Genomic DNA, 25,897 nt, shown 5'->3' on the forward strand with positions numbered 1-25,897 from the left:
TGACTTCTCAGATTTTTTTTTTTTTTTTGAATCGGAACACAAAAGCAATGCCAAAAAAAGGGGGCGGGGAGAAAAACGATGGCTGGCAGACTGAGAGGGTGAAATGACATCAAAGGGACAAAGACAGAGGAGGAAAAAAAACAACTTTGGCAAAGAGATCAAGACAGTCGTCATCCCATAAATGATAACAGCTACGCTCTGTGCTGATCACTGACCCAAGTCACATACTGTAGTTCCCACCTGTATACGAATCACCTTGCATCCTAGTCGATGCTTTATTCTGCACCTAAAATGTTATATGAGAGCTGATAATATTCACTGACTCAAAAAAAAAAAAAAAAAAAACAGATTTGGACTGTACTTCATCATCCTCAGATAGGATAATACAAACCAGTAACTGAATAAAAAGAGACAAAAATGTCAGTGCACGTAGAGGTTGTTGGTATTTTTGTCAAAGCGCTGGGAATTTAGAGAAGATTTGAGGAATTGCCTGCCTGTGAGAAGGGCATGCGGTATTAGCTGCCGAGGTTATTGAGCATTTGAAAAAGTTGCAATCTCACATGAAGGATGCGTAGCCTTTTGCAGTGTGTTCCACAGACGCAGGGCGTTGAAAGAACAGCCTTTTTAAACAGACTTTAGCTCATCAAGGTGGCATTAAGGTGCTCATTAAGCTCATTATGTGCATGAAATGCAATGATGCAATTCACCATGCTTTTGATTTCTGTTTGTTTGGGGTTTTTTTCCCCCCCATTCCCAATTTAGCAAATTAAAATTTGTTACATTTGTTGAAATAGCAATATGGCATGAAAGCAAAGGAGAGAAACTGATTAGTTTGCTCATCCTGCCAACTGTAGATCTGGAGTCTGCGGAGATTTTACTAGAGCAGCATGCGCTTCAGGACACATGTTAAAGGTTAATGTGTTAGTGTGTACGTTAGTCTGGTGTGTGTATGTGTTGTGTGTGACATTCGGTCGCATTGTGGAATTTCACGTCATATGGTGTTACCACATCCTCTACTGCTCATTACTTGCTCATTACTTGTCCACATATCCATGAACGTCCTTCTGTCCTTCCTTCTTTTAAAAGGTCACAAAAAGGTGGAAAGGCACCCTGAGCTCTTATCTGCAGGCTCTAAAACTAGTATTTATGTGATATAACAGTGCTTTCTTTCACTTACCACGTGGAAATAAACATACAGATACTATTCTGGGATACGTCACGATACAAGGCATTTCAGCCAAGCTGGGAGAAACATAGAAATACACAACTTAAAAAAAAAAAAAAATCAACCTGTTGGCTGCCCACCGCGGTATATTTCAAGCAGTTCCTCCGTTGCACACTCTGTTTTATTTTTCACGTCTTTTGACTAATGACTAATACAAGCTGGAGAGAAGGGATATGTAGAGAGAACACTGAGCATGCCAGCAACCCAAATCATATTAGCCGGCAAACAAGCAGAGCAGTTTTTGGCCGACTCTCAAGCCTCATGTATAGTTGACATTATGATATTACGAGATTGCACAGGAGTTACCAAATCTGCGTGGATGACGGAGCCTTCGCGGAGGACGCATTTTCTACCATATGTCTGCTATGGATTTATTTATTTATTTATTTTTTTTGGCCTATTTCGCTTTACATATCCACTACGAGTAGGCAAGAGACAGACAGGACTCTTAAATTATTTGCGGGCTTTGTCAGAACGAGTGTATATGTTAACTGATAAACACTAAGAAGCTGCAGCGGTGAACCACTATATATGTATAAAGGTACTGTACATATAGATCTTTCTATATGTCGTGAATGAGGCAGAACTTGTCCAGCTGTTCAAATGAAAAATATGAATATGAAAATGTGGGCATCAGGAACACTCGCACACATGTACTCACGTTGTCATTGCAACCTTTGTTGTCCTCATATTTTGTCTCTATGTGGATGGAGAACTTGGGCAAGAATGAGCACTGTGGATAAAGAAAAGATGACAAATTCCTTTTGTAGATCTGAATAAATAAAATTAAAACAGAGTTTCTGATAAGGATTTATGTTAGCTGTCAATAGAACGGGTCACTTGAGTTAATATGCTTTGATGTAACTTCTTTATGAACCCAAAGTACATAAAAGTAGACCGATTAACACTGACATGACTGTTGAAGCTGCTGTGTTAACTTTTGGTTCTAAAAAGTCTGTGATGGGACATTATTGAAAGTATTTTATTATTTTCTATCTGCTTGTCAAAAAAAAGTGTCAGAAGCTGAGTCAGTTCTACAAAAATCTTTGAAAGGGAAAAGAAACTCTTTGGGAAAGTGTTTTTACACTGACTCATATGTAAACACAAAATGTTCCCACACACAAACAGACACAATATCAAGCTTTTTGTTGTTGTCACAACAATGTCCTCTTTTCCCTCTTTTCCCTCTTATCCCCACACCCTAAAGCGACGTGACTCATAGTGTCGACATCTCTCAAACTGCACAACAGGAGCACAATAACCAAGTCTAAATCGCACTCAAGATGCGCTTTCTTCTTCTGTAAAAGCTTTGTGCGGTTTCCCATTTTGCATAATTGCAAAGACGACACCCATCTGCCTACGTATTAACAGGTGTGTGTGTGTCTGTGAATGGAACATTTAAAAAGCTAACTACAGTGGCAAATATGGGCCTTCAAGCTACATGCGGTTTAGCAGTAGCCACGTGTAATCTGAAAGTGCCTGCTCCAGAAGGACTGAACATTCAACATCCAAAATGAGCTCTGACAAACACATAAATGCCAAAGAGTGAAAAAGGGCATGATACTTACAGTGTATTCTACAGGCCGAGGTGTGACGGTGAAGGTCGGAACCGAGAGAAAAGACGAGAGATGCAGTTAGTTGTACAGCCTGCTCAATTTTTCCTCTGTATAAAAGCAAATGTCAGAAATACGATGGGACAAAAATTTTGACTTATTTGTGTAAAATAGGGACTCTCACATCTGTTAGCCCACATCATCACCTCCCCTGTGACACCCCACCCCTTCTCTTTTCTCTAACTTGCTCTCATCAAAAAGAAAAGCCTTTTTATCTCTTTTTTTTTTTTTTTTTTTTTTATCTCTGCATCTCTCCTGGTGATTTACAAAGTGAAGCGCCTTCCACTGCTGCACTCACTGTGCGCCGGCGTGGAAAAGAAGGCTTCATGGCGAAACTGTTGTAAATACACATCAGCATTATGTTTCTGTCATTACCATGATCGTTATTTTTCTCATGCCATCCTGGCAACCGCTGAAAGTGAGAAAGAGTGAAACGGAAACCTGCAATGATCACCTTAGAACTGAACCATCTTCACATGTGGTGTGTTACTATGAAGAGCCCTGATGAATATACTTCTTTTACATGTTTAGTTTTTTTGTCAAGAGGTGCTATTGACGTTATAATTTTGACGTTTTTAAGGTTGTCCTTGTTTGATTCGCGTTTCCTTTTACTTCTTTTACATCTTTCATTTACATTTTGCTTACAAAGCTATAGAAACCCTTATTTCCAGTGTTGCTGCGTCCAGCTCTGCATCGCTGCATACGCGCTCAAGCCCCTTCTGTGGTAGAACCTCCCCACGTCTACATACATACGAGGCAGATGAAAACTGGGCATCAGAGCTTCTGGAATTGCAGGTGTCTGAGGTTGCGCGGGGGCTTTGGGAGAGAAAGATTTTTCCGAGAGGAGCGTCTTATTCAGAAATTGTGTCAAAAATGCAGCGGAGACGAGAAGCCTTTCATGGGCCACGTGCTAGAAAGAGCTGTTTTTGCAGCATGTTTTCACATTAGTTCAGCTTCCTCAAACATCCAGCAAAGCACCGATTGCACTAAGCGGTGAATGCTGACTTGGAGGTTTTTCACTCACAAAACAACTTTAGCCCTTAAAACACCAGCTGAGAGGCTGACCTTTAAGAAATGTATCGACTGCAATGCAAGTCGGAGCTAGTGCACGCTCCATTTCTACACCAAGCAAGTGTTCTCGTGTTTAAGTGGGCTCCTTTGCTTACAGCAGCTAAATGGATTTGATATGATGTGAAAAGCGAGTGCATCAATTATGGCCAATTACGAGCCGACCATCGGTCAGAGACGTGCTCGACTGATTGGCGTTCCATTTGTATCAAACACCTTTACTTTGTGATCTCACCTGTGATGGTGTAAGGGTAGTAGTTCCATGCTTTCTCTGTCACATAGAAGATTTTAGGAACCACTGCTCGAGCCCAGCTAGGTAATTTACTGTAGAGAGACATTGAGAAAGACAGATGAGGAATGAGATTGGGGTTGTCTGGGAGAGAAGCAGAGATTGGGATGAAATTGCTTCCATTATCACAGAAATCATCAAAGATGTGTTCCACTTATGAAAGTAAAATCTGCCCTGAGCGTAGAAACTCCAGGACAGCGTAAAATATAAGACGACAGCGACGCTCCCATTTCAGTAAAATCCTCCTCATCTTCTCAACTGCAAGGTGCCCAGCGAAACCACAGTCTCATCTGTTCGCCACTGAGGCCTGGCTCAGGGGCACTACAGTAACGAGGAAGGGGCAAGTGCTGTGTGTAAAGAATCTGACTAATGAAGACTCCAATATTTTTAATTCTTATATTATATTTCTAGCGAGTGCGAGTGGTTGTTTGTCTGTGTGTGGGCCCTGTGATGGACTGGACACCTGATCAGGGTGTATCCGCCCCTCGCCCGGAACGTTGCCTGGGATTGGCTCCAGCAACCCCCGACCCGGGAAAAACAGAAAAAAGCGGTAGAAGATGGAAGATGGATGGATAAATATTACCGTAATTTCCGGATTATAACCTGCTACTTCTTTCACACGCGTTGAACCCTGCAGCTTAAACAACTATGCGGCTAATTTATGGATTTTTACGGGTAACGAGCTTCATGCCGCCAACACATTTAGTGTCACATCAGACCAATGAAATTACCCAACAGGTCGCAGTGGACCAATTAAATTGTTCGAATTAAATTAAATGCACCCACACTAAATTCTTCAGATCAGTCATTTATTTTGCGCTTCATGCACACAGCCTTATCATGGAAACACATGAAGCAATGCATATGATGCAGCTTTCAAGTTAAAGTCGATCAATCTGGCGAAAAGGCGAAATCTTTATGTGTAACACAATACACAGCCGCGGTGCGGCTTATATTCAGGTGCGCTCTATAGTACCCATTTTTTTTGTCTCTCCAGAGGCTCGACAAAAAGGAAAAACTGTTAGCTTGGGTTTGCCAACCAGCCCTTTTAAAACTTTTAAAAAGTCGTTCTATTTGGTTAATTTGAACAAAAAAGTAAAAAAAACTACAACAAAATAAGCAAACAAACAAACAAAAAAAGATGTCACCCAGAACCTCACAGTATTATCTCCCGTATGTTCAGTAATGTGTTAATCCAGCATGAGCGGACACGCTTGCCATTCTCTGATATTGGACTCCACACCGACTGAAATTGAGGATGAAATTGAAGGTTATTTATGAGACATGTAAAACCATAAAGTGCGCAGGCCTTCATGGAGCATGCCTTGATTGACGTGGAAAACCTTTTTTTTTTTTTTTTTGGAGGACAAAAATGGAACCCATTTCATTGTGGCAGCTGTGAATAAAAACAGCCTTTCATGGTCACGTTGTGTGAATGTTGGCAGCTTCACTCACTCACTCTCTATCTCGCTTTCTTTTTCAATCTTCCTACAAAAGAGACCGACACTCCTCCTACACCTCCATCTGTTGATTTCTCCCATTCCCTCCTTGTTCTTTTAAAGATTTTTGCCAATAGCTGCAAGCGGCGAAGAGCCCACATTGCCAAGCGTGCAAGTGTGGTGGGTGGCTGTTCAGAGTTTTCATGCCAAAGCCGCTGTTTGTTTTTATAAGAAACAAGTTTAATTGAACCCATCCAAGGAAATGCAAAAACTTTATTCATTCGTAACATCTAGTCACCCCTCTCTGTCCTTAATGAAGGTTATTGACGGAACAAGGACGGAATCGATGTCCAGGTCGGAGGAGATCAGGCTACGTACTGAAGTGCAGTGTGAGGCAGATTGGGCGGATAATGGGTGCTTGAAGTGTGACAGAACGGGTCCAGATTGACTTCCCTGCTGGTGAATCGGAGCAAAATGTTTATTTGTTGCAGAACCAACCATCAAAGGCGAGCAGAAGGGAAAAATCCATTTTAGTATTGTAATATCAAACATAATCCAAGTTTTCATTATTTCAAATAACTTCAATCATAAATCTGTTGTTCTTTCAGGTCTTTCGAAGCTCGTTTCCTTTTTCCTGTTTATTTTTCTTAGTTTTTCATTTGGAGGGGAGTGGGTTTGATTTATAGCTCGGATGGATATACAGTGGCTATGTGGCACTGTCACCTGTTACACATTTATCAGCTTTAATGTCAGTGGAGGAAAGTAGACTGGCCATCCATCACCTATACTGCTTAGCCTTTTGAGCATCATGGCAGGGGAGGGAGAGGTGGAGAGAGTCCGGAGGAGATAGGTTTATGATAAATTCCCATTTTTCATGGTAAAACTAAAGCTAGAAATACAATATGCAATGTGAGCGGTATTTATGCACCATTTGGGGTTCATTCTGGGAAGAAACATATTATCTTAATAAAAATTTCATCTACTCTGGAAAGGTCAGTGCTCTGTTTTTGTTTTTTTTCTGGAGTTGTAAATGGATGCAAAAGTTGAGCATATTGCTGGTTTGGAGTCGAGTGTTAATGCTCTCTTGTTCTCTGATTTGGAGGATACAGTAAGTTTTAAGTTTTTACTTCAATCCTGAGCAAACTGGATGAAAATACTTGCCCAGCTCATCTCTGTGTGCTCCCTCTTGCGTCTTTCTTCCTCTCCTCTGCAGAGCAGAGCTTTGCTGACTCAGCATAATCAGCTCCACGGACTGGTGAACGCTGACGCAGGCATTTGTGCTCCTCTCCTCTTGTTCCTCTCTCTTGCCTTTCTTCCTTTTTATTTTCTCCTCCTCTCTCTTCCTCACATATTCCTAGATCCTCTGCTATGGCGCAGTCTCAGGGTGGTGTAATAAGACGTGTGCATGGAAGCACATTCCTCACACTGCTGCCCAAAAATGTTCACAGGATGCAGTGGGATGTATCAGTGTGGAGCGATGTTGAATCATGCCATTCAAAGCAAACCTGCTAGTAACAACTGGAAGTCGTGCATCTGTGTGTGAACGATTCATTGTTGATATGCTGGCACCCAATACCCCCAATATCCTCATTCATCCTCTGCACTCCAGGTTTTCCACCATTTGTTACTAAGCTAACAGCTGCACTGCCCAGATTTCCTATCAGCCAACCATTCTGCGTGGTGTTGTGATGCCTCTCTTGTTGAATTTACTGTAAACAAAGTTTGAGTTTCTACGGGTCCTGCTCTCTACTTTTACTGCTCAGTTCCAGTGGCTCCTGCTTTACCTTTCACTGACTCAGCCCTTCCTTTGTTATTCTTTGCTAACGAACTCAGCCCGTGCCCTGTAGGTAAGAGCATTTTGACAACAACAAAAAAAAAAAAAAACATCAAATATGGACACGCTCACATAACCAGGTTCCACCGACCTGTTGAGGTAGACTCGTTTCTCTGTGAACTGCCCTTGGCCATGCGCTGGGTCTTCATAGGGTTCGTTCTGGACAACCTCCACCCCTTCGCCTCGATCACTCTGCTCATGGCTGTGTTTGCTGATCATGTACAGCTGCCCAATCCGGTACTGGAAGATAAAACAGAGAGAGGAAGTGTTAACACAACAGCCCTGGGAAACTTGTGAGTGGTAGTGTTTCAGCTATGGGATATGCAAAAAAAAAAAAAAAAAAAAGACTAAATGCATCTTAAATCGTGACATTACTATTTAAAGTCAAACTCTGAACTCCAGCCCACATCGAAGTAATCTTTGGTCCTTGTAACAGAAACAGACCTAAAACACATACTTTCCCCCCATTAAAGATAACTTTTAAAAATGTATATTATAATTATATCTGCTGGTAATGAAAGGTTGCGGCCTTACTACTTGCATCTACAGAACAAACACACTCGGCTACTTTTAGTGGCAGGAAAAGGAAGCGGGATCAAGAGTAACAAACAATTATAACACTCAGAGACTATTAGATCCTGAATATAACTTCAGGGTCCGCACTAAAGTTGAAATGAATTGAAATGAATGAATTCATTCAGAAAGTTCAGGCGTGATTCTTCCTCATGCTGCGCTGTAGAAACGTAATTAAATTCATTCACGGTGAAATGAGATTGACCACGAAGTGAGCATCCCCATTGTTTACGTACTCTATTATTTAGTTAGACGAGGAAAAGGCCAAAAAAAAATAAATTGAAGTCATGAGGATAAGGCTTCTGCAATAACACATTTTGAACCAAGGGGCAGATTCACGGTTAGTTTTCAACAAACGCTCACAATGAACGTGTTGTGTTAAACACAATGACCCAATGCTCAGTCCATTACAAACTCTCAGGCAGTAACAGCTTTAGAGGCGCTGAGTGCTTCATTCAGGCAGTGCAACATGGATAGACGACTTTAAGGCAACACTTCTGTCCTCTTGTGAGCTTTAATCTTTACATTCCTACTCCAAATCTTCTGTTGGGGCAAAAGAGCCATGAAGGAAAAAGATATGGAAATGAATGAGTGATTTCAAAGAGGGAAAAGCAGCTGACTGAGAGTGAGGGACTCAGCAGCATCAAAGGAGCGCAAGTTGAGGAGTTTTAATGAGAAGGGGGAGCTGGAATTAAATCAAAGAGAGAAGGGACACAACTGGAAATTTTTTGACAACACATTGCGAGGAAGAGACTAGAAGAAGAAAAAAAAATTGAGGCATAAATGATGAGAAGCGATAACAACCCATGATGCTTGTAGTCCTTTCATCTTTTAACAGTTCATGAGCGAGTGAAGCGGCGCTCTGTTCCCTCCTCAGTCACCAAACACTTTCTCTGTCTGTGCTCTTCGTCATCACACATGAGCTTCAGTTAAAAAGAAATTCTCAATGAGAGGGCAGAGCACAAATACTTAAAAGGAGCAAGAATCAACTGCAGCTGACCCTACCGTCTCTTCTTTGACCTCTTTTATGTGACGTATTTCACAGTCCGTATATATCTACACGTCTCATTTGCCCAATTAATGATTGTGTTCATAGGGGAAAAAAACCCCATAATGTATTTTGATGGCCAAAAACGCAAAACCTCTTATCTACAGCATTTTTTGATAGTTGGATTTCACTTTGGATGACAAAAACAAAGAAAGCTACTCATATTATCTATCTGTGGGGGAAAAAAAAGGTGGATTTTTCAGATAGGAATTTTTGCGTTTCGGCCATCGATTTGTCTTTTCTGAATGTTTACAGCTAAAATCCCTGTATCAAGAGAGTCTCTGTATTCTGTGGAGGTGTGGTGCTGGTCATTCTTCTCATCAGGACCTTCAGTGGCTGAATCTGCACCAGGGACACGAGTGCAATCAGCAGAAAAATGGACACTCCCACCAGAGTAAAGAGGCTTTATCATAATGAGGGTGATGAACTAGAGTGGCTTTTGATTAATTCTGATTATGTACGGGGCAGGAGACAAAAAAAAAAAAACCCTCCCCTTTTATATTCTATGGGTCATTTGACTTTGTTATTCATTATTTCTTCCAGCGGTGGATGTCTGGTCACTTTAATGAGAGGTGGATTCTGCAGACATTTCACATCATCAACAATCAGAGACGAACCATTCATGGGAACGTTCACAGCTACGTGCAACCCGATGAACCTGACTCGCGTGACCTTGGACTTGTGGAAGGAAGCCTCATCAAAAGGCCTGCCCCTTGTTGCTGAGCGGGAACAGCGCTAACCATTAGCACTGTGCATAAACACTTAAACGTGAGCCCACACAAACACTTTTACTCTCCCAAAACATAATAACTGTTCATCCATGCAAGGTTCCTGTATATTAAAATCAATAAGCCATTAAAGTTGCATGAAATACCACTGTTAACCCATTAAGCCCCCCCCCCCAACACACACACACACACACACACACCAGCCTCACTCTGTAATCTTTGCAGCACTATGGATGTGTTTCAATCTGAAACTTTGAAAGCGCAGCAACGCAATGACTCACTTCCTCTATGTCTATTTATTCCGACACAGCCGCTCTCTCTACATATAACACTGCGTTACCAGAAAAAGACATTAGCAATAAGTAAAGACACACACACACACAGAAACCAAGTGTTAAAAAGGCTGTGTTAACAGAGGACTCAGACAGCGGGGCACAGGCGCAGGTTATGATCAGAGACAAACAGTTATTAAGACACAGCATTAGTCTGGCCCCTGCTGCACTGTCGATGGTTATATAAGAATGTCATTTTCTCCACCGCGCATCATATTTCCTGTTTCTACCACCTCAAACTAATTACAGTAGGCGGCAGAGAGCTAAGAAATCTGAAGACTTTATACTTTTAGTTAGATACCCACACAATTAGTTCATTAACCAATTCATCAATCAGTGACAAATGCAGGGTACCATTAGTTCTACAGTATATTGTCATAAAGTGTTTTTCTTTTTTTTCTTCCCCCCCCCCGGGGGCAATAACAACTGAAACCTCGAGATTTAACTGACCCCACCAAACAACAAGGTCCACGACATTAATGCTACAGTCGAATGTTTTGGAAAATGACTTATTTCTTACAATTGGATGCCAAGTCTGTGAGTGCAGAGCTGGGAGGTGATTGGCTTAGCTTAGCCTGAGACTGGAAGCAGAGGGAGTCAGCTTTTTCCACGTTAATCACGTACATCACACGTAAGATGTAATTGTGTAAATGTGTCACCTTTAATTTTTTTTTTAAACTTAGGATAAGTTTCCCCTCACCTCCAGTCTGCATACTCATCTAATAACCGATGAGCTTTAGTTTCACATTTAACAAGTTATAATCAAAATACTAATAAGAAGAAAAAACAAACACCTACCCCATGAACATGCGTAGAGAAAAACATGATAGGAAGAGGAAGATTAAGGAGCATGCACTTGGTGGGGAAGATATTTGAGCTGTCGTACTGACGGCCACCTGGGTGCTATTGAGGTGTTTTGGCTTCAGTTTTTGGGAACTGTAATGTCCATACCCACGAGAAGTAGCTGCCAATTTAGGTGCTAAATACTTCACTGTGTTCATCCAACTGACTGACTCTGGTTTGTTTTCGGAGTGACCCACTTTTTGCCAGGCTAAAGAGAGCAAACGGACAAAGACCTGAAAAGACCCCATAATGGCTTGAGGGGGAACTGCAGAGGTGTTAATTTACTCATTCAGTGTAAAGAGAACCATTTCGACATACGGTGATGTTAAAAACTGAAAATGCAAAAACAATAATTGTAGCCACAACGTCGAAATCACCACTGGGACATTTTCAGCTCTCAGATAATACTCACAGAGCAGAAGACTCTTCATAGGTCAGTACAACAGTGCTGAATGAACAGTCTTCAGGTGTTCTCTTAATATTAAACAGGGGTATATTTCTGTATGAGTACGTCTGTATAAGCTGAGGTCTGGTTGCGTTTCAGGGGAGTTGAGCAACCTACCAGCAACATGTTCACTTTTCAGACAGCTCAGTCGGTCACAATAAATAAGTGAGAGAAAATGTCAGGGAGGTCGTAACTGAATATGAAAGGATTTGAAATATGCAGAACACTAAAAGCGGATATAAGGCAGTATGTAATTCAGTTTGTGTTTTTTTTAATGCAGCATATAGTCAAAACTGGAGTTGTTACATCACCTCAGTATTTGGGCACGCAAAACACCAGAACTTGTCCTTTCATTAAATAACTCTCCTCTCTCCAAAAACACACACGTCTGTTTCATTAATAAAAGTTCACCTTTTCATTGACGTCTCAAAAGCAAAGGCAGCGTTTATGAAAACAGCTCTGAGCCGCGGTGACGGTGAGTCAACCAGGTTAAGAGCTACTGTAAATAATGCAGACGCTCCCCATCCTACCTCTGTGTGCCACACGCAAAATGAGGGAGTTAGGGAGCGGCGCAGAATGAAGGACACACAAAGGCAAAGGACAAGCAGAGAGGGGAATTAAAAAAGGAGTAAGGAGAACTCTTGAGAGTGCTTTAATCATAAGTGAGGACAAAGGAACAGAAAATGAGAGAGGCTGCAGATGGACAGAAATAAATGCTTGGGACACAGGGTTGCTGAGACAATTAAGTGTGACATCAGTGTAATAAAAGGTACGTTTGGACAAGAGATGTCCTTTCCAACTGAGCTCATCATCAATGAGCTAAAGCTGTAAGCACCTTCTACATATTCAAGTGTCTGTGTTTGTGTGTGTGTGTGTGTGTGTGTGTGTGTGTGTGTGTGTGTGTACACGATGCACAAGAGCATGGTGCGATAATTTTAAATGCTTAAGGACACCGTGATGAATCCTTCTCCAACACGAACAGACCAAAACAGTCCACTCCATATTTGGGAAGGTTTTCGCAACAACAAATAAAAGCTTGTGCTGCCTTGTTGAATAGCCCCGTTATTTCCCCCCGCTGAGGCAAAACTGGCAATCACTTCAGGGAGCACAGCAGCGCTGAAGTACGCCTCACTCTGTCTCTTGTCTGGGGATCTTCACAGCATGATCGATGATTTTGTTATGCGATGCAGCCGGCACACAGAGGGCAGTAGTTGGCCTCATCTTTATTAGATTTGTATGACAAAGCCCTCTGGTTTGTTGTCGCTCATCATTCAGTCTGAATGAAAGAGTGTGTTGTCATCATTGATGGTTATTACAGGGTTCTCGTCCAGCCTGTTGAAACTTCAGTCCAAAAACTGCAATCAGAACTTATTTAACTTCAGGCACCAGAAGTACCTGAACTTCTCTTCACATTAAAAAAAAAAAAAAAAAAAAACAATAAAAATCAAACACAGAACGCGGACTGGCATGGTGGTCATTAGTATGTGATAATAAATGCTTCATGATGGAGCCATTGTATTAAATGTTTAAAGTGTGCTTCATTGGAAGACTCATCAATAGAAGACTTGCTATTAGTTGATTTGGCAGCAGGTTATAATGGCTTAATAAAAAGCACAAAAAAAACAAACAAACAAAAACTTAAGTGTTTAATATAAATATAAAGAAATGCATTTTATTTAGTTGGCATATCTTCTCTTCCCACACAAACTTGGGTCTGAGCGCAGGTGATATTACTCATGATTTTGATATTCATTTTCCAAAATTTCCTCGCCATTTTCTGTGAGGTCTCAAGCGTGTTCATCGAAATCTCTTAACTGCACAAAGTTCTCCTTTGAGCCTCATGAATGCCACTTATTTATGAAGGGGTGTGCATTTGTGAGCATCTGCAGAGCCGTACCTTTCAGGTTCATTTTCAAAAAAAAAAAAAAAAAAAAAAAAGAAACGTCACGCTGTAGAAAAAAAAAAAAACAAAAACAAAAAATCCAATCAAGAATCACTGCGGTTCAAACCTCACAGTCAGATATCTGCAGATGAGAATGTGACAAATTTCAGTAGGAATGAACTAAAAAGGGGACCTAAAATCAGAAAAATAAATAAATAGAGCCTCCACTCAGTCATCACAGAAGTGCTGTAATGGGACCCAAGGATGGATTAAATATGACGTTAGACACTAAACAACTTAAAAAAGGAAACTGACTTAGATTAGAGGGAGCCAAGGGGACGTAACTGTTAGACACAATTACACTGAGACAACTGGGACTAAACTCCAAGAGTTGCCGTGTCCAAGTATAAAATTGTAAGTTAATTTTCAACATTTATGGTACATTAAGTTTATTAATTTAGCGTAGTAGACAATTTGGGCAGCACGGCGGCACAGTAGTTAGCGCTGTCGCCCCACAATGAGAAGGTTGCGGGTTCGGTTCCCGGCCTGGTTCCTTTCTGTGTGGAGGTCGCATGTTCTCCCCGTGGCTGCGTGGGTTTCCTCTGGGTGCAGTACCCTCCGGGTACTCCGGTCCAAAGTCATCATGTTTGGGTTAACTGGTGACTCTAAATTGTCCGTCTGAGTGTGAGTGATTGTTGGTCTCTGTCTGTGTGTGTTGGCCCTGTGATGGACTGGTGGCCTGTCCAGGGTGTACCCCGCCCCCTCACCCAGTGTGAGCTGGGATTGGCTCCAGCAGCCCCGCAACCCGGAAACGGATAAAGCGTAAGAGGATGAGTGAGTAGACAATTTTAAAGTAAGTAGGGCAAGACCGGACATCAATGACTCGTACATCGTGCCTAGATGTCCTGTGGATCGCTCACATTAACCATGCAAACTGGTTAGAGCAAAAACTTCTCTTTAATCACTCCTACGCGTTTCCTGAGAAGAAATCTGCCCAAACGAGCAGTTCTTGCATGAGACCTGTTGTTTTCAGCTGCCAAGATTAAATAAGCAAGACACCACCATCAAAAAAAAAAAAAAAAAAACAAGGTTGGTTGGAAAAAATTCTTTGATAGAAATAAAAATAGTAAAATATTCTCTTGGGCTCACAAAAGCAACTATACACTCAATTAATTGCATCCAACACAATTTAAATTATTCACACTTCAATCATTTCTCAATTTCTCAATCCAGCTCATCTTGCTCTCATTTGTTTCTGCCCACACAAAGTGTTTGAACGTAAAGGCACAGGCTTTAGTGAGAGAGTGTTTATTTTACTGCGTTGTCAATAAAACGTTCGACCGAAATTATACAAGTGAGTTAAAAGAAAAAAAACAACAACAACAACAACAACTCTGTAACACAGCTCTCATTTCTAAGGGCTTAACCAAGTCAGGACTGGCCACCAGACAGCCAGACATACAGCTGGACCAGAGACACAGCATATAAATAAACAATATAGCTGCGTTAAGCTGTATCAATCAATATGTGGTCGAGCTGGACTCCCTCAGCATTTCTTTGCAGTCGATAAAGCTACAGCACAATCATCAAGAAAGAGGAGTAGGGAAGACAAAGGAGGAGAAGAGAGAAGGAGTTGGCATCCTCATATTGTCAGTTAAGCATTGTTAGTATGTGTGTGCGTGTGTGTGTTGGGGTGGAGATGAAAAGGTCAGAGGATGAAGGTGAAAAAAAAAAAAAAGAGAAGAGAGAGGAAAAGAATGAAAAAGGGATAAGTGGAAGAAAGGAAGATCAGCTAATAGAAACAGGAATAGGAAGGAGACAAAACAAAGAGGGCAAAGAGAGAGGAGGGGTTGCAGATTGCACATCACGGTCTCACTGCGTTTTCTCAAAGCAACCGAATAAATAAGAGCAATAACCCGAGACAGACTGCAAAAGATGGAGGATCATTTTGTGTCCACTGAGAGACGATCTCCGTCCTTTTTCTGGAGTGGCAGATTTGCTTGTCAGAGGCCTCTACGACTCACTGGCACACAAATAGTGACGCAACAATATCAACTCGGTTTCTAATTGAAAGTGGCACCTTGGCTGGGAACATGTGCTGCACTATTTGCAACCGCTGTATCAGCTTTTACAGGTTTATCCTACTGTTGCTGACAATGACCCATAACACAGTACACTATGTGTAAGTGCACCAAGTATAGAAATGTGTGTTCACTCAGTGGTGTGTTTCACCGGGATTCCTGAAGCGTCCAGGTTGTTAGTCGCACAACATTATCAACTTTATTATCTATTCTTCACTATTCTATTAGTGGATTAAGTCAACGTCTTAACAGCTTGACACAAATACACCAAAATTGTTCATTTTATTGGGCGCAAATTATGTTTTATGAGTGGAAATTAAACGTGCATTCATAAGTGTGACCCATCATGGGATGAGGAAGCCCCGGCACTGGACTATAGCTATATTTCTCCAATTAAATGAGCATTGAAATTGAATTGTCATTTTCCTATAATCTATAAGAGATTACCTTTTTAATTGTGCCCTCTGTGAATGAAGTGGAATAAATGAGCCTCTATTTACAGAAGTCCTTGAAATCAGCGGAAGGTTCTTATGAACCACAAAAGCAAAAGCGAAGACATAATTAAGCAAGAACCAACAGCTGTACAGCCTACGGCATAGCTCCTCGGCAGCCAGGTCAGCACACCTCTTTGTTTCAATGTCAGTGTCAAGTAAGTGAATGTGAAACGGCTAATCGCTGAGTTTCCCCACATCGATGCCTTCTGGGGACGCCATGGTTGCTCAGCAGAGACCATTGAATGCCTGACAGGTACTGAGCAACCTTGCTGGAAAAAAGGCACCTATCTCACCGCAGAGCTCATGTGATTTTAATTGCTCAATTTCCTTCTGAAAAAGAGAAATAGCTCCAGAGATGAAAGTGAAAGCATAAAAATAAGCCCCCGGACTCACAGCTTCTGTAATTGATCCCAGTGTGCTTTCCTCGGTTACTGAGTGTTATGAATGTGAGTGAGAAGCACTTACGGACACGGTGCTATCGCACGCTGAGGACCAGTGTGTGTGTGGGGGGGTAACACGGGAAGAAAGGTGGGCTTTTTTTATTCATGGCTATTATAAAAAAATATAAATATAAAAAGACAGTACATATAAGAGCTGCCCTCACAGGAAGAGCTGAGCCCTTCGTAAGAACACCAGATCGTGGATGTGCTCTTCTCTATTTCTTTCATACATATATGTATTTACCTGAAAATGTAATATTGCCACCTTAAAATGGTGAGATAAAACGCATGTTATCTCCCTGTCTCAGATAAAAGTCATTCAGCCAGGACCTACAGCTAAGGAGGGCATGGCCCGTAAATGGAACGAGTGAGAGACTAAAGAATAAATCATGATGACCAGTGACTATAACACAGTCTAACCCTGAGAGCAGGGGTTGCTTAGAAAACAGGACAATGGAGGAGAAGACGTTATGCTTTCTGTCACAAAGTGAAATGATTTCATGCATGTTGCAGTTTCGTTCTTCCTCGATGCAATTCTAAAACGGTGAATAACAAAGAAATCTTGAAAAAGAGAAATTGTCATTCAACAGGAAATTCTGTTTCTTCTTTCTTAATAGAAACATGAATGTTTCCAGCTGTGAAATAATACACTTTTCTGATAATCAAAGTATTATTGAAATGGTTTATTTCCCAACGTATTGAAATAAGCCATTAAAAAAAAAGAACCCCTTTCACTGTCATACATATGTGTGTTTTTTTTACTGCTGGCACAGCTCTGGGCCCATCACTGCGCAGTTTCATTACCCATGATGACACACTCACACTCACACACACACACATACAATGTTCTTCCCCTGTTCGGTGCACATTTAATCAACTAGGCGACAGCGTGCAGCGCGCTATGCTGCTCCGTCCAGATAAGATTATCCTTCAGCCGAAGGCTTGACAGTCAATAGGTAGACCAGGAGTGTAATTAGTGCATTTGCGTGAATGAAGGAAAACGAGTGAGAAAAAGGAAACGAATAAGACAGAAAAAGATAGTGGAGATAGTGAATGAGTGGGAGAGAAAGAGTTATTGATGTCGCCCAGCCTGTCCAGCCTGAGCACCATGAGCGAGAAAACTGGCGTGCAGGGTGGGAAAACATCTGCAGTGCATCTCGGTCCCATCCTCCGCAAGAAGCATACGGAGTGGGCCGAGGCAGAGTTGACACACTGTGTGAGAAAAAGCCTACGCGGGTAACAGAGGAGCGAGGTGTTTGCGCCTGCTTATTAAAACAAAGCACGTGCACAAGATCCAGGGAGGCGAAGACAACGTTTACAGGAGGCCAACGGAGAGAGAAGGCAGGACTTTTTCACCACGTTTCCCGTCTTTGCTTAAGCCATCGAAGCAGGTTTGCTGTGTAAGAATTAACCTTTACACAAATGTTATTTGACAAAGCCCATCTGTTATTTGGGGTAATCACATGTTGCTCTCTATATGGAGAAGTAAAAACTTTTCAGTGTGGTTCTTATAAACACAGGAAGGCAACTGCTGCATTTTTTTTTTTTTATACACCAGTTGAAAAACAACTGGTTTACAGACAACTAGGCACTCTGTGTTTAACCAGAAAACACACAATAGGGATCTATTACTGCTTATACAACTAAATGAAGTGAAAATAAACATAGCATCCCTTATAGGACATGAGATGTTATTCTTCTTCATAGTGGATATATGAAGAAACCTTTAAGGCCCAACAACTGCTGAGTAGTTTTTCAGCTATATCCATTTTACGATCCTGTTCCTCTTTCTGGGAAAAGCTAGTCTGAGGCAAAACACTAAAATATCAATTTTTAACTGGAGTTATATTTGATTTCCACAGTTCTATATTGACTTTGATGGCCGCTCCCTTGACCTTTAAGTGAGACAAACTGTGCCGAGTTGTCCACCTGTGACTCAACCTGATAGCTGTCAGCTCCAAGTTCCGGCTAATGTGGGATAAAGTGCTGGCCAGCTGAGGCACACGCCCAGGACCCATGCCTCACCTCTGACAGCGCTATTAATCACCCAAACTATTATTATTCATCAGATCATTCCACATGCAGACAGGACTCTGCACACACAGATGATGCACACCTACAAATCAAATGCAAGCGACAGATCGATGGACGCTTTCCCGAGGCGAACATGTTGGTCATAAGAGCATGAGGAAACAGAGAACCATAGGAAGTGTAGGATGTTTAATCTCTGAGGATATACGCTTCATTTCCATCAAAAACTGCTTTTTAAAAAGAAAAAAAAAAAAAGGTCAGCATTATTCATATTCATCTAAATGTTTTATGCATGTAAAAAGACTTCTGATTGATACAGTGCGTTGCCGTGAAGCAGCATTCACCTCATCTCTCTAAATTGTTATGCACAGGCATGTGGATACAGGCTACACCACAAAAGCTAACCGGTCTGTGGAAAACCAATGTCCTCGCAGCAGTGAGGGACAGGCCTGACAACTTGGCTGACATTTCTACGCGAAAATTTCCCCTGACACCAGATTCAGGTGCTGTCCCGTCAGAATGATGCTACACTTGTCTGGACTGAAAAAAAAAAAAAAAAAAAAAAAGAAAGTACGTAACTGCTGCGGAAGTCCAGTCAAACCGCCCCCCCCCACCCCCCAACCCCCCAGCCTCCACAGGGCTGGGCCCAAAACCAGTTAGCTGCTGGCATTGAGGTGAAGGTCAAAGCCGTGTGCTATGAATTGCAGAACAGTGCACGCAGCTGCTACACCGTGTGTGTGTCACAAGAGAGTGGTGTGAAGAGCACTGTGACATGCCACTGTGTGTGTGTGTGTGTGTGTGTGTGTGTGTGTGTGTGTGTGTGTGTGTGTGTGTGTGTGTGTGTGTGTGTGTGTGTGTGTGTGTGTGTGTGTGCGCGCGCGCGTTGTGTTTGAATGGGATGAAGGGGGGCTAAACATATGTCCAATGACCGGTGTGTCATTAGCTCTGTCCTCTCAAAGTGGGCAGATGCACATACTGTACATCAACTCTGCGTGTGTGTGTGTGTGTGTGTGTCTAAATGGTTGGTGGAGTGTCGCTACTTTGTGAGGGATGTCCCATATTCCATTAAACTCACCCACACACACACACACACACACACACACACACTTTTCCCCTCACTCACCTCCTCACAGAGAGCAGCAGCACTGATACAAACACGTGCCCTGGAGCCTCCTCTTGTGTTTTCTCTTCTAAAATCTGTGATACAAAAAGTCTGGCACATTTTCACAGTTTGAGCGATCATTTAAATTGACTGTAATCATTAATGATCGCTGAGTCTACGTTTAGTACATTTAATTTATGAGCGGCGCTAACTGCTGAAGTGCGGTTTGAAGTGGTCAAAGTGGTCAAATTGATTTTTAAAGGAATTTTGTGCAAATTTGATGATGAAAATCTTGTTGACTCGACTCCACCACGCCACATTTTAATCCACGAACAGCTACATTACCAGATTTTACTCTCCAAATCACATTTTGAGCCAAAAATTTGAGCACTGTCTGAGGGAGAGGCCAGAGTGAGATCTTTCAGCTAGTTTTAAAAAAAAAATAAATAATAATAATAATAATAATATCAAAGATATTTTAAGATTATAAAGGTGTAGGTGAGGTAGAAGAATACAGTCGTACCAGTGATGATGAAATAGCAATAATGTCTGATTCTCTGTCTGGTCTGCTGAAAGTTTCGGGGGTTTTTAGACAGAATATTGCTTTGATACTTGTAGATGTTTAACGTCGAGCAATGAGGCTTGTAACCAGAGCAGAGAATTCACTTGTTAGTTGGCGGCAGGCAGCATGGATGTATATGCTATAACCCTTCAACACTGTCTGCATCTCCCCTGTGCTTCCTAACTGTCGCAAGGACAATCATCTAAAAACAATTAACAACACTGCAGCGAGAAAATGCATGTGTGGCATTGTTTAATATCTAATAGTTTACTCTTCCTTCCAAGAGCTGAGTGCACTTTAACTGATAGCTCACTGAAAAGCAACAATAATAGGTTTTTATTTTTAATATCATTAGAACGCTTGAAAGGAAAGAAAGAGCCCCAAGCACATTTAAAAGAAAAACGGATACAAGGACAGATGGTGAGGTAATACGATGAAGCACAGCTGGACTTATTCGAAAAAAGGAGGGAGCTAATGGAACCGAGAATAAGCGAGAAAAAGGCAAAATGACGAATGACAGCAGCGAGAGAGTGAAGAGAAATTTGTAAGATGGCAAGAAGAAAAAAAAAAAAAAGATGATCAATGAATGCGGAAAGAGTAATAATGGCAGGTACCCCACATCAGAGGTGTTAGAGTGAGTAACTGTTTGGTGGGGAGAGAATGATGCAGTGAAAATGAGGAAAGACAGCAAATAATTGAGAGGAAAGACACGTTGGCAGATGTGAGAAAGCGTTGTGACGGCGTCCCAGCATGCAAGTGAACGAAGGAGGAGGAAGAAGGCTGCAGAGGAAGAGGATTGTTGAACCTCCCTCCTCGTCCTCGCTGGCCAACTCAGGGACTGTAAATCCCTCCGAAACTTGAGAGCATGTAAACAAACCATTAGCCCTGCTCTACCGGAGGGAAGAGCATCCTCCACACACACACACACCCCCCAAGTGGAGCATAGTATCCTGACAGGCAGACAAACAGGGGCGAACATGCAGAAATGCTTACATTGTTAGTAAAATATGCAAAAAAAAAACAATAATATATATAAATGCACAGCCTGAATGTACATCTTCACATTTGTCCTTCTCTAATAATTTTTTTTTTTTTGGGGGGTAGACCATCGTTCAATATGTTCTGCAGTAAATGCCTCACAATTTGTGCCAACACACACACACACACACACACACACACACACACACACACACACACACACACACTGGGTTCCCAGCTCAGGACATTGAGTGCACCTGCCAATCCTCAACTGGCACAGCAAGCACATCGTTCCCTTTTCATCAGCTCCCCTAAAATGTTTCACCATGGAGTCTCACGGGAGTCATTTTGTACTAGAAATTTTTTTCTACCCAACTTTCATGTTCAACCTCAAGACAAAGACACAAAAGAAGCTGCTTGATCAAAAGAAGAAAAAAATCTCAATGTTGTGTTCTTTTTCCTCTAATCTTCTTTCCTTTGGCTGATGCAACAGTGAAAAAGACATATCTCAGGTCACTCTGTTCTTTATGCTCAGCTCACCTCATGCTTTTTCTCCTACTCTTTCACATACACGGGTACCAGCTCCTGTGTGTGTGTGTGTGTGTGTGCGCAGATATCTTGGAAGTAGCAGTTAAATGCAGAGGATGTCATTATAATTTAGAAAAAACACCGGAAACCTGTGCGACAAAAAAATGGCAGAAACATTTCCATTTAATTTTAATATTTATTCAACATAGCTTACGGACCAAATATCGTCTTAATGTGGGCAGACATGACCTATCAGTGATGATGACTGATCTGAGGATCAATGGAACTCCAAATTAATGAGCAGAAATTTGAAAAAGGAAAATACTCATAGGGAATGAATACAAGAGCTTTTTCAACTCAAGTTTCTGAATGCTTAAAAGACGAGAATTAAGAATAACACAGGGAGTTGGTGAGGACAGACTCCCATTAAAGACCAGTGAAGAGGAGGAGGGATTTGGGGAGGGGGGGGAAGTCCTTCCTTTTATCTGTCATCCTCTCCATCATCATACAATTTTCCTTCCACCACGCCTTTCACGCTTTCTTTGTTGCACTTTTTTTTTTTTTTCAGCTAAAATACTCTGCTGAATTTTTCTCTTCTCACTGTCACTGTGACCAGACGGTCGGGTCCCTTGAAGTTGTGAATGTGTCATGAATAAAAAAAAAAAACAAAAACCAAGTGCCAAAGTAAAATTAGTCCCTTTTTTTTCATTATTTATGTCATTCTTTTTTTTTATGTTTTCGTTCAGGCTATAACGTGAACATGAACGTGTTTTTGTTTTCACATAGTTCTTCAGGTGGAACAAAATCGTCTGCGGGGTGAATGTGCACGTGTGGTCACTTCAAAATGCTTCCTCTCCTCTCCGCTGTACGTTTTCACACAAAACCCACACACAAGCTGTGTTAGAGCGCAGCTGCCCCAGCAGACAGGAAACAAACACAATGCAGAGTGACAACTCGGAGACAGAGACTGGGGCGGAATATGCATCACAGCACCCTGGTCTGAAAGTAAGGGCCCTTTTTCTGACGCCCTTCTTTCTTTCAAAATGTTTATGCACAAATTGTTGCTCACATAATTACTTTTCCCATCCTCATTACCTCTGGGACGAGGCTAAATCAATTTCTATTTAATTCCGTCCTTTCCCAGCGCCATTGTTTTACCTATAACAAAGAGCTCTATTTTTGACCAAGTAGCAGCGGGTGGAAAAGTGGTTTTCATTCTGATGTAAATGTCCACAGATCGCAGCAGACATACTCTCTGCATGAGACTGTGACGCATGACCTTAAGATTTTTCTTTTTTTTTTTTTTTTTTAAACAAGTGATGCATACTTCTACGTGCAAAAATAGACCTGTTGGCAGTCACCTTGACAAATTAAGACACAAAACAGAAACGTTCCACTATAATGACCGTGTCCAAGTCTTTTGAACTATTTTAACAGCTGCATGTGGAGAAATATAGGGTTAATATATTCATTCAAGTTATTTTTACATTTTTTTTTTTTTAACATTCGAAAGCTTTACTGTGCAGCACATGGTAATTCGGGCTGGTGAGGTGTGTGTCTTTGTGTATATCTGTAGAGAGATTGACTCTAAGGGCTCAGTGTAGGACTGGAGGTGAAAGGTTATACCACACAGGGACATTGTGAATGACAGAGTGATAGAGTGACTTAACTTAAATGAAAAGGTCAGAGTGGGTGAAGGCAGCTTTGATGGGAATCCCTGCTGGGATGTGTGTGTGTGTGCTACTGTACTATGTACTTTTTTTAGCCTTGCTGATTGAAGTTTGACGTCATCATCTGGGATGAAGGACAGTCTGTTTCCCTTCCTCCTCCTCTTTCCCTTTGTCTTTCTAAACTTGTGCTGCGTCTTTGTATTCTTGCTCTGGACAAAGTTTGATTTATTCTCCAGTGAAATCGGTCACAACTGTCCAGATGAGCTCTTAATCTCTTCTGTGTACTTTTTCTACTATAAACGTTTCAATCAGTATCAGTTCAGCTCAACTAAACCTTGACATCATGAAAACTTGCCGAAGGGCCTCAGTGAATCTTACATGTTACAGGTTTATCATGCAACCCGTTGGAGATCACTGCATTGAACGGTCCAACCCGTCAGAACCAAACTGCTGAGTTCATATCCTGTTGGTGAGACTTTAACAACTCCAACCTTACTGACAACTCAATATAGAGACTGCCGGGTGCCTGATATTGTGCAATTTATGCACTGAGTAAAGAATTAGCACTTGAGAAATAGTTGGATGACAGAGTCGTCTGTGTGGAAATAATGAGCCTCGTCTCTGATCAGATTTTACTGACTGTCTAATAAACCACAAGAAACTGGGAAGACAGCTACATGCACATGATGTGAATCCACCTTACGTACACCCGTCCCTCCGCGTCGCTTCACCCTTAATTCATCTCTCCTCTGACCCATGTGCCTTGTTTAATAATATAAACAGGTGAGCTGACGGTGCAGAAAGCTCCCCCTCTTCCCTGTCTCCTGCCATTAGTCTTCCTTTCCTTCCTTTACATTTATCATCCATTAACGTCTGTGCCACCCTTTCAGGTCCTGTGTACAACCAACGCTATGCACTTATGAGCAGCACACCGAGGCATTGCATAATGACAGCTGAGATAGTGTTACTGTCCACGGCGGTGTAATTCTACACGGACAAATGATTCTGAATGCTACCCGACAGCGCCAGCAAGCCAGCAAGCTAAGGTTGGTTCCTCACCAGCCGTGTTCGTAGAAAAACCCTCTGGTACCAAACAGGAGGAAAGAAAAGGCCCTTTCTTTCGTAAATCACTTGCAAACTGGTTTAAATCTCTCGACCCAGATTGTCGGTGATAAACCTCTCGGCTGAACACAGAATAGCACTGATAAAGTGAAGTATTGATATCCAATAGCACATAATTCACCATCACAAGTGCTCAACTTTGAAACAGGTTCACAACAGAAGGCAAGTCAAATTGACATGCTGAGAGAAATCAATAGTGCATTATTAGGGCCACAGTGACCTAACAGACACTGAGCTGGGCCGACACAATGTATTACACAGTACAGCCACAGTGTTGTTGAACCCCCACAAGGACAGCCGACAGACTAAGATTTAATTGTGCAGTCATAGCTAAGCATGTATTACCAAAGCAATTTTTCCTCATTTGAAGGGCTCGATAATTACACTACAACTATGGCTTTGTCTATCCCAAATGGCCAACCAGGCTACATATTGCAAGTCTGATCATTGTGGCATCCAAGGTATCCTCAAGTATCCATGAAGTGCCTTCCAAGAAATAAAGAAAGTGTGAGGGCAAAACGGAGGGTATTAATTTATCAAAGCAAACCTTAATCTTCATGGGCATATGAAGCATCACCAGCCTAATTATGGATCCTTTTCAAAGAGAGCAACAGTTGCTGAAGCTGAATTAAATCAGCTGCTCTTCATTACAGGAAGATTTCAAGGTTCAACAAACATAGCAGCGTTAACATGAGACCAGGTGTACTAAAGCTGCAGTGTCACACAGGCTAAGCTGCGTGAACTGAAATGTATCCTAAGGAACTATCGACGTAAGGCTCCCGGAGTGATATTTTTTTTGCACAACAATGAGGGCTGTTGGTGTCTTACAATTTTGTACAGTGTGTATGAAGCACATGATTGGAATCTAATACTCCCCCGCACGTGGCCATTCATTCACTTTAAATGTAAAATAATGCGTTTGGCGGCATATTCCCAATTCATCCTATTTGTGTGACGACGTGATGAAATGACCGCACAACAATATGATTAAGATCTGAAGTTAACTCTCTAAACTGCTGCTACAGGTTTACAGGTGTTTGAAAGACCTGTAATGTGACTAGCTGAGAAGAAATCTATGAGCCACCACCCTCATCCAGTTTACATTCATCATATATATTATCATTTGCTCTCAATGTGTCAAAACAAGATCTTTTTCTTTTTTTTCTTTTTTTTTTTTTTAATGAGGGTTGCCTCCTGTACGTAAATCTCACCTGGTAAAAATAAACTAAGCTGTACTTTGTGATTCATACTGGCTCCCTAAACCCGAGGAGCCGCTGGCAGCGGCTCAGGCTGCGACGCTGGTCCTGTAACGACCATAAATCCCAGTGTTTTGAATCAGATTGCTTTAACTCTCAATGAACGCATTGCATCTCAGTTGATTAAGGAATAGGAGCCACTGTTGCAATGAAACACCACCTGAGGTTAAATGGCACCGTTCCCACTGAACCAGAGCGCTTACTGTTCCAGAGTTTAAATGAACTGCGAGAACGATTACTGATGTGAACACACTGTTTTCCTATCAGACTCATTAAGCTCTGCTGGAAACAACTCTCTTTGGATCTGTCCAATC

The 25,897-nt window shown here is 41.7% G+C and overlaps 1 protein-coding gene across 1 annotated transcript in view; it reads right to left on the minus strand.

Moving 5' to 3' along the window:
* LOC115041251 (cytoplasmic phosphatidylinositol transfer protein 1-like) overlaps nucleotides 1–25,897 on the minus strand; it is a 59,575-nt gene that overhangs the window by 7,429 nt on the left and 26,249 nt on the right. Inside the window, 4 exon segments of the mRNA XM_029498593.1 lie at nucleotides 1,887–1,958; nucleotides 2,794–2,801; nucleotides 4,142–4,230; nucleotides 7,560–7,708. Of these exon segments, the coding sequence (XP_029354453.1) occupies nucleotides 1,887–1,958; nucleotides 2,794–2,801; nucleotides 4,142–4,230; nucleotides 7,560–7,708 (318 nt within the window).

This window comes from Echeneis naucrates, chromosome 1 (assembly GCF_900963305.1).
Source record: "Echeneis naucrates chromosome 1, fEcheNa1.1, whole genome shotgun sequence".
Lineage (NCBI taxonomy): Eukaryota > Metazoa > Chordata > Actinopteri > Carangiformes > Echeneidae > Echeneis > Echeneis naucrates.